General features: G+C 49.6%; 1 protein-coding gene across 2 annotated transcripts in view; it reads left to right on the forward strand.

Moving 5' to 3' along the window:
- Positions 1-2,222: 2,222 nt before the first annotated feature.
- The window catches only part of Pdpn (podoplanin), a 31,065-nt gene continuing 23,276 nt past the window's right edge, over positions 2,223-10,011 (forward strand). For both annotated transcript variants that reach the window (XM_050120376.1, XM_050120377.1), the window contains exon 1: positions 2,223-2,495. In XM_050120376.1, coding sequence (XP_049976333.1) covers positions 2,429-2,495 — 67 coding nt within the window. In that variant the 5' untranslated portion in view covers positions 2,223-2,428. The remainder of the gene's footprint in view (positions 2,496-10,011) is intronic.

Below are 10,011 nucleotides of genomic sequence, written 5' to 3' on the forward strand. Positions count from 1 at the left end.
AGTCTCCACACAAGCTGAGTCATAGTCTTCACACAAGCTGTGTCCTAAGGGGGAAAGACCCCTGTGGTGCCAAGTTGGATTTATGGCTCTGTATCTCTCTTGGGCATCTTTCTGCCCAGGGCTAAGGTATCTCTTAACCTGCTGTTTGCCTTGTTGTGCAATGTAACCCCCTCCCCCACCCTGTCCTTCAGTGACCCTTCTAGGGGCCGGCCACACACCTGGTTACTCAGAAGGCCAACATGAAGACCTATTTCAGACTCTTCCAGTCCTCTCCCCGTCCCCGGACCCCCAACAGGATTCTGTTTCCCCTTTTGTCCCCGCCTCCATCCTCTACAAGAAGATAGGAGACCAGCCTTCTACAACCTAGACACATCCCTAGGACACAGGGAGAGAGGAGCAGGGGGTAGATTTCCTGGATCCTTCATCTACTCCTAGAACTCACTCTGTAGACCAGGCTGTCCTCAAACACAGAGATCTACCTGCCTCTGCCTCGTACCGGGACCAAAGGTGTGTGCCCCCACCATCTGAGCTGTTAAAATAATCTTGGTTCAGGAAACAAAAGGGCTTCGCTGGCAGCCTTAGGGATTTGGGCTTAGAACATACATGTGAAGGTAGGAGTGAGCCAACTCCACAGAGCTGTCCTCTGATCTCACACACACTTACTTACATGTCATGGGTCCCTACACACATCATATACACACATGTGCATATGCATGCACACACATACACACACGTACACTAAATAATTTTAAACGTCTACTCTTGAAGTTCTTAAGATGAAGTCTGTGCCAGGCAGTGGTGGCACACGCCTTTAATCCCAGCACTCAGGAGGCAGAGGTAGGCGGATCTCTGTGAGTTCGAGGCCAGCCTGGTCTATGAGAGCTAGTGCCAGGACAAACTCTAAAGCTACACAGAGAAACCCTGTCTCAAAAAAAAAAAAAAAAGAAGTCTATTTAGAACCAGGTCACAGACCAAAGGATGGAAATAGCCCATTTTCACCCTCATTGAAACACTTTGAGGACCTTCATCCTTAAGTTCTGTTTTTAATTTATTTTTATTTTTATATCCTCTCTCTCTCTCTCTCTCTCTCTCTCTCTCTCTGTGTGTGTGTGTGTGTGTGTGTGTGTGTGTGTGTGTGTGTGAACTGTCTGGTCAGAAGCATCCTTTGGGGGTCATTTCTTTCCATTCATTATTATGGGTCACCAGGTTTGGAGGCTGAGCCTTCTCAGGGCCCATCTTCAGATGCTTTTGTTGAGTGGAATTTATGGCATCTGGGCACGGAGTCAAGACCACCTCCCCATCCCTGTTCTTAAATTCCAGCAGGTTAGAAGGGGGATAAAGAAGAAGAGCTCTCTTGCTGATACCCACTCCCTGAGACCGAGGAGAGATTGTTTAAACCAAGAATGGAGGATTACTGGTTAAATCCTGGGATTAAAATGGATAAACTGGAACTCTTAGTTCCAGGTGAGTGGCCACCCATTAGATGACACAGCTGCTCACGTCTCCAGGGGAAGCCACAATGTCCCCAGTATCAGGAGGGGTCACATGCTCTGCCTTTCAAAACTGTGTAAGTCACTAGGGCCAAGCACCCTAGCAGGCCAAGTGCCCCAGCCAGACTAGTACCCCTCCTAGACAGGTACCCACACGCCAAGTATCACACTGGAAGCCAGTTTTGGGGGACAGGCACCCCACCAGCCACACATCCACGTGCCTTGGATGAGAGCTCAGTTAATTAGCACGAGTTGCCTCTGACTCACTCAAACCACTGCCGTTTTTTTTCCCCCTAACCCTCACATTCAGTATTTACAAAAAAAATTAAAAATCCAATGTGTGATTCTAAAACCAAGGAATGGGCCACACCGGCTACTATGTGAGTCTCCCTTTAGCCCAGTAAAAAGAAAAACGTTGGTTTTGTGCTTTCCCCTTTAAAACAGAATAATAAGTACAGTAGAAAAATACATGAAAAATTATAAATCAGAACTGTTTACTGCCTGTGTCCCCTCTTTCTCCTGTGGTGGAACAGTCAAAAGCTTTTTTTTTTTTTTTCTTTTTTGGCCTGGGCTGAGCCCCAGTGGCTGAGAGGCCCTGTAACTTTAAACCTGGCCTGAGGTCATCTTGTGATGCTGGCCAAACAGAGTCCGGGGGCGGTCCTAGATCTCTGGGCTGGGACCACCTGACGCCCACCCGCTCCCGCCCCGGGTTGAGAGACATAAATGCTGTCTGCGCCGAGAAGTTGCCCGCTGCCAAGTTTGCTGTTCCTGCTGCTGCCGCGAGCCAAGGAAGCCCGGGCACTCTCCGGGACTTCTGCTCACCGCCTTCCAGTCTCCTGCAGAGTTCTTCCCGGCTGGGCCTGTAGTTGTGAAGCCTTTTTTTCCGTCTTTTCACAACCACAAAAACCACTAGCTGCTGAGGCTCCAAAGAGATCAAGATGTGGACGGCGCCGGTGTTGTTCTGGGTTTTGGGGAGCGCGTGGTGCTGGCACTTTGCGCAGGGAGGTAAGTGTCCCGGCCTGAGTGGCTACCAACATTTGCTGGGGGGGGGGTGGAGCGGATGAAGGGAGGCGGGGGTTGCCTGGGATCAGAGAGTGCCCGAGTGCCCGGGAGAAAGCTGGGGCAACTTAGTTGGGGCCAAGTCCCCAGGAACAGTCAGTGGGTGCGGAAGTAGTCCGGATCCACAGGTGGTAGGGGTGCGGAATGTCTCCCGCCTCCCAGGGGCGCGGGGTGGGGGAGGACTAATGTCGTGGAGCGGGAGGGTGATGCCAAGGGGCCCAAAGAGCGGGGTATTAGAGGAATAGTTAATGTCTCTGGAGGAGAGGAACAGGCGGTAGGACAGGTTGGAACCAGGGGTCCCATCCTTGGGGACAGACCTGATGGATGGTAGCCCGGGTGGGAGGCGAAACAACTCGGAGTAGAGGAGGGGAACCGAAGGCTGCTGTCTTTCGAGCAGCCTTGTCTCTGCCTCCTTCCTCTTTTGACTCCAGCGCTGGGAATGGATGGAACCCAGGGCGTCCAGCATCTAAAGCTGTACCTCCTAACCTGGAGCATCGCCGTGAGCATTGAGGTGTAAGTGTGGTTGAGGCCAAGGACTCAGTGGCGTTTGTAAAAGACTAATGGAGCTTAAATGCGCTCAGTTGGCAAAGTCCTTGCCTTGCAGGCCTGATGCTCTGGGTTCCATCCCCAGCAAGGTGCAAAAACCAGCGTAGTGATGTTCACCTGTTGATCTCAGCGTTGGGGAAACAGGCGTTTTCAAGGTCATCCTGGGGGCTACGCAGAGAGTTTGAAAGCAGCCTGGGCCTCAGGAGCGAACCTACCCTGTTTTATTTCTTGCCTTGCGTTTCTAGTTGTGTCTGTTTCCCTGGGGATTCTAAGCTCTACCTTTGATCCCAAACATCACCTGCTCCTCAGCGAGCTAGAGATGGAGCCCTGTCCTTCCCGGGAGGGAAGGAAGTGGTCTGTGTGAGCCGGGTGAGCCTAGCCTCGGCTTCTGTAATTCTCCACCGACAACACCTACCTAGTCTTCGGGAAATTATACAGCACGCTGCTTCAAAGAGGCGAAGCTGCTCTTTATGGCACTCTGGGCTATTCCTGGCAGGCCTATCTTTGAAACTTCTCCTTGCGCTAGGATGATATATACAGTTCTGTATTTCAGTTCTATTTCTGGTCTGGCGAGACAATGTGTGTAAATGACATGGCTTTTCACTCGCCCCAACCACATCCGAGGAAAGCCAGAGACTGGCTAGCATCCTCTCAGGCAAGGGTAGGCTGCCAGTTCCCAAGGTGCTCCTAAAATGTAGCTGCTGTTCGGTCTTGTCTAGAGTCTTCGTTGTGCTATATTAGAAACTGTACAACCGAAGAAAGAGGCCTGGTAAAGAAAGGGGTGGCCATGTGGCCAGTGCTGTGCAGGCTGCTCTGCTGCAAGATTGAAGCCTATAGGGGTTTTGTCTGGGAATAATGAATATGGATGAGCAACACCATTGAGCTGAGGCATTATTGGGGAGCCAGACTGGAGGTGATTGTGGTGTGCTGACTCTATTAGGGTCATGTGCCATGATTTAGTATTAGAATCCAACCCCCTTTGCCACCTCTAAAGTCCTCGTGGATTCTAAAGAGGCCTGTTGTCCTCACATCTGGCATCTCCCTCCATTGCCAGGCCCCACCCTCTCTCTGAACATTCATCCAAAGCCTGTACCCGAGGGCCTGTCCGTTAGACAATTAATTGTTGTAAGATTCTGAAAGTCGCTGCTTGCTGCTAAGCCATGTGTGCTCTTCCGGGACCAGTCCAAACAGGATTAATCATGTGGCCAAGAAATCGTCCTGTGATTTCCCTGAAGTTCTTGCCAGTTTGGGGGAGGTGGGGAGCTGGAATCCTCATGGGTTGCTGAGGGTTTTTGGTGCAGAGACGTTGAATAAAGCTTCTTCTCGTAGAGATTCTGCGAGGGAAGCTTGGGCTGTGATCCCAAACTGAGTTCAGAAAGAAAAAGCACATTTGAAGGTCTGTGTTCGGCCCCAGAAGGCTGAGTGTCCCTGTAACCAACAGTGCCCAACTCAGTTCACCACTTACTGACTCAGTGCTGGCACAGATAGAGACCCAAATGTTGGCATGAGTGAGGATGGCCCTGCCTAGTGGGCAGGGTACCACTTCGTTGCATTCCCATCCCCCACCACATTCTAGGAATGTCACCAGACTACCTCATTTAATCCCCGACAACTCCTGTAAATTATACGCTATTATCTCAGAAGCTGCCAGAACAAAAATTCAAAAGCAAAGTCAAACTCCTCACTACTCCTGAACTAAAAAAAAGGATAATAAAAAAAAGACAGTTGAACTTGACGCCAAAGGTGGACTTCACTTTCAGTCCCTTAAACATGAATACAAACTTTCCTAGACTTCTTTCAGTTATGTGCTCCCCACACTGTAATCGGTGCATCAAAATAGATTGCCTTAATCCATCCTGCTCACAGGTGCTAAATACCTCTCAAGAGGGTGCGGCAGGTTGCTGGGTGCAGGAAAGCCGAACGTGTGCTCCGCCGTCCTCGCCAACCAAGAATGAACCTGTGCTCCGGATTGCACTGGCTTATCTGAATTTTTGTCATAGTTCTGGCTTATGAGAACAGGCATTCCAGGTTACAACTTGTGGAAGTATTTCGGGGGAGGCTGAGAAGGGAGCCAACTCAAATGCCAGTCTTTCCTGGAACCCCGCAGAGGATCCCCAGCCCAACCTCCCAGCGCTCAGGGAAACCCTGCTTATCAGGGAAGAAACCGATGTGGTCTTGTTAGAGGAGGGTCCATGACTGGAGAGGTTGAGACACTCTCAAAGCTGATGAGGTTGCTCACAGAATTCTCGCGGGGTACACAACAGATTAAGCTCCCTTTGCCTGCAATTCTGAGTACTGCGATTTGGCGTGCGCAGGCCAAATCGTCCTCAATGACTCCGCACCCTATTTTAGAGACACTGACTCATTGAACCTGGGGTTCACCAATTGCTAGACTGAACACACAGGAATCTGGTTGCCTCTACCTCCCCAGTCTTGCGGTAACAGATGCGCCCTGCTTTTCGTGTGAGTCTGGGGGTTGGAACTCAGATCCTCATGTGCGCATGGGGAATACTTTACTAAATGAGCCATCTCTCCATCCCCTGGAAAGTTCTGGGAAAGGAAAGTGATCAGGCTTTTCATCCAAGATCGAATGCAGGATAGAGCCAGGTTAGGAAACAGCTGACATTCTGTCAGGTTCATGCAGGGCAGGAAATGGAGGTGTCTGTTTCCTCCCACGCGTCTAACCACAGCGCTGTCCGTCTTCCCAGCCCATTCATGGCCAGCCAGGTGATGGGAAACTCTTGAACATCAACGGAAAGAGTAGATAGAGCAAGGCTAGAGAGACAGCTGGACGGATAAAATGCTTGCTGTGCCAACAAGAGAGCCTTAGTTTGGTTCTCAGAACCATTTAAAAAAGCTGGGCGGTAGCAGGGATTTGTAATCACGGTGCTAGGAATGCAGAGTCAGCCACATCCCCCAGGCTCTCTGGCCAGACAGTCTAGCCCAATCCACAAACTCCAGGCCAGGGAGACACCCTGCCTCAAAAAAAAATAAGATACCTAGAGACTAATACCTGAGGTTATCCTTTGACTACAAACGCACACGCACGCACATATACCGGTACCTCTGTGTTTACATCTGGTCTCATGTCTTTGTCTCAGAGAACGGTTTGTATTCGGAGGTGAATCTGGTTAAATTCAGAGGGAGACTTTTGCCCTTGGCCAGCTGATCACTTCCTTGGAGAAACAGAAGACAAACATTATAGACTCAAGGCAAAATGGATGCAGTTTCAAAAACAAAAGACATATGCAAAGAATGAAGATGAGCTTGTGATTTCTGTCCAGAGGGTCAAAAACTGGAGAAATGCCTGGAGAGGTATGGGCAGGTCAACCCGCACCACAGCGGGGCTCTCTGTTAAATTGGCAGGGTACTGGGGAATGCCAGTAGTTTGGAGCACAGTTGGAGGCCCGGGACGCAGGGGTGCAAAATGTGTAAACAGTACTAAGGGAGCAGGGTATTTCCCAGAGGCCTTCATTGTGTCTTCACCAAGGGGAATAAAAGGCAGCAAACAAACAAGGCTGTAAAGCAGAGGGGAGTGCCCCACCCGAGGGAGAAAGGACTTAGTTTGCTTGGTTCTCTGGAAAGGGAGAGAGGGAGAGAGAGGCAACCGCCCTGCCCAAGGAATTTGCTTATTTGGCAGATACTTAAGAGTCCTTGCTGTGTGTTCAGGCTTTGGAGCGTGGTGTTATCCTGCTTTGAGCTCCTAAGGGGAGGTCCGATCTGGCAGCTTTGGGGAGTCTGACCTCAGTTAGGGTGGGTCCTTGAGCATCAGAGATCTTTATTCCCTTAATCTGGCAACACATTCCATCCAGTGCTTTTTGTTCTACAGAAGATCAAACATCTCCAGAACCTTTGTCACTTGAGAAGGGCATGACATCGGTCGCAACTATGTACATAAAGTGCAGAAGAACAAGTCTTATTTGTGCATGTGTGTGCGTGTGCGCAGATGTGGAGGCCGGAGGAAAAAATCTCTATCTTATCCTTTTTTAAAAATTTTAAGATTTATTTTTATTTTTAAAAATTGTGTGAATGCATATATGTCTGTGTGGGGGTATGCGCACCTGAGTGCAGGTGCCCACACAGGCAGGGGGAGTCAGATCTCACAACAGGCAGAGTTACTGAGAATTGTGAGCAGCCCGAAGTGGGTGCTGGGAACCAAGCCCAGTTCCTTTGGCAGTGTAGTATTAGCGCTCAACCGCTGAGCTATCTCTCTCTTCAGGCTCCCTACGTGGTTTCTCAGAGACAGGCTCTCTCACTGGTCTGGACCTTGTCAAGGACACCAGGTTGCGGGGCCAGCAAGCCCCAGAGAGCCACCTTGTCTCTTCTTCCTCAGAGCTAGGGTAGAAGTCACACACCATTACAGCTTTGGTTCTGGGGATCCAAATGAGGTTTCCATCTGTGCTGGCTTGAATCAGAATGGCCCCAGAGGCTATCTATGTATTTGACTGCTTGGCCCACAGTTGGTGGGCTTTGAGGTGTCAAAAGCCACAATATCCCCAATCTCTCTCTCTGTCTTTCTGTCTCTGTGTGTTTGCGCGTGCATGCGTGTGTGTGCGCGCGCCTGTCTGTGTGTCTCTTTCTCGCTCTGCCTCTCTGCCTCTTTCTACCTCCCTTCTACTTGAGGATAAGATACAGGCTCTCTCTCAGCTATTGCTCCGATGCTGCCTCTCTGCTGCCATGTTCTTCACTATGGTGGTCATGGGCTCGCCCTCTGAACTGTAAGCCCTAATTAAACTCTTTCTTCCAAAAGTTGCCCTGGCCGCGGTGTCTCTTTGCAGCAGTGGACAAGTTCTAAGGTACCAAGCTTGCAAGGCAAGTTCTTTCCTGGCTGAGCCCTCTCCCCGCACTCCCGTGTCTCCTTCCTAGTAACCTTTGGTTCCTGGCATCTTATAGAAAGGTCAGCTCATGGAAGGCAGCCTTTTCTGAGACTGTCACTTCATAGGAAGATTAAATGTGAAGCTGCAAAGCCGCACACTAGATTCCAGATGGGAGGGGCTCATAGCAATAACCACTTTGGAACGTTCACCATTTGCTGGGCTAGACTGTCTTAGCCACTCGCGAACCCTGTTGCACTCAGTAGTCCTCACAGCACAACGACAAGGCAGGAACTGTTTACATCTTATAGGCGAGCTCATCCAGGTTCAGACACAAAGCCAGGAGACAGCAGCAAGGAGCTGGAACTCAAGTACTGGAACATAGCAGAGCACACGCCCTGGGCACACATCCCTCCCTGGCTGTTCAGCTAAGTGGCCACCAGTGCTTGGCGTCGGTGTCCCTGAAGGCACCTAGAAAAGCCAAGCCGTGTGATCCCTCCAAGAACTTTAGACGGCAGCAACACCCTCTGTTACGATAATACTCACCGAGTTGTTTTAATCAATTTTGTTTGTCACACACATGATTTTAATTATGTATGTGATGTCAAGAGCACTCTGCTGGGTCGTTTTCATTTTCAATTCGACACAACTAAGAGTCATCTGGGATGAAAGAGGGGACACCTCAGTTACAGAAGTGCCCAGAATTGCCCAATCCATGGGATATTGTGGTAATTGATGAGGGAAGGCCCTGCCTACGGTGAACCACATCTCCTACTGTGGGGAGGTGATCTTGGGCTATAGAGAAAAATCTAGCTGGCATGAGCCAGAGAGCCAGCCCGTAAATGGCGTTCCTCCAGGCTCCATTCGTGCCTTGAGGTCTGCCCTGACTTCCCTCAGGGATGGATGATTACCTCAAGTGTGGCTTTTGGGTGTGGTGTTGATCCAGCAACTGAAAGCAATTAAGAACAAGTACCAAATGCTGTCCCTGTCCCTTTAAGAGTTTGCAGGGCACATATTATCAAGCATTAGAGGACGTGCTGGTTTAAGTGAGAATGGCCCCATAGGCTCTGCTGTTCCAATGCTTGGTCCCTAGTTCATGGAACTGTTTGGGAAGGACTAGGAGGTGTGACTTTGTTGGAGGGGGTGTGCCACTGGGGGGTGGACTTTGACGTTTCAGAAGCCCATGCCAGGCCCAGTCTCCATCTCTCTCTGTGCCTCATGCTTGTGGATCAAGGTATAAGCTCTCAGCTACTGCGCCAGCCCCACCCACGGCTGCCTGCCTGCTGCCATGCCCCCACGCCGTTAAGACTCTGAGCCTCTGAAATGACAAGACCCTAAAGTAACTGCTTTGTTTTAGAAATTGCCTTGGTTATGGTATTTTGTGGCAATGATAGGAAAGTAACCAAGACAGAGGGGAAGAGAGGATGGATGGTTACACAAGTGTAATTCCTACGCATGAGTTTTAGTGTCCTATCGCTCAGTCGGGCAGCTGTGATTGACAGTGAGCAACTGTGTTGATGGAGCCAGAGGATTTTGAGTGTTCCTGACAACTGATGCATGTTTGAGATGATGGAAGCCAGCAATCCCGCTCTGATCTTTACATACTATAGAAAAGTATTGAAATACTGTATTGTACCCCATAAATATATTTAGCTGTATCAGCACTTTTTTTTTTTTTTTTTTGGTTTCCAAGCCTTTTTTCTTTGATTTTGTTATTGTTTTCAAAATATTGCTTCCCAAATTTTACTCTTAAAAAGAATTTCAGGAACTGGAGAGATGACTCAGAGAGGTTAAGAACACTTGACTGCTCTTCCAGGGGTCCTGAGTTCAATTCCCATCAACCACATGGTGGCTCCCAACCATCTATAATCGGATCTGACTGCCTCTTCTTGTGAGCATCACACAAATACATGACTATAGGTGTGTCCCAACATGACTGGTTTATGAGGTGCTGGGGTTGGAACCTGGGGTTTTGTGTATGCTGGACAAGGACTCTGCCACCTGAGATAGATCTTTGTCCCTATTTTTTCTTAAATTTAAAAACAAATGTCTGCACACATGCTCTCTCTCTCTCTCTCTCTCTCTCTCTCTCTCTCTCTCTC

This window comes from Alexandromys fortis, unplaced genomic scaffold (assembly GCF_014885135.2).
Source record: "Alexandromys fortis isolate MF-2015 unplaced genomic scaffold, M_Fortis_MF-2015_v1.1 scaffold_174, whole genome shotgun sequence".
Taxonomy (NCBI): Eukaryota; Metazoa; Chordata; class Mammalia; order Rodentia; family Cricetidae; genus Alexandromys; species Alexandromys fortis.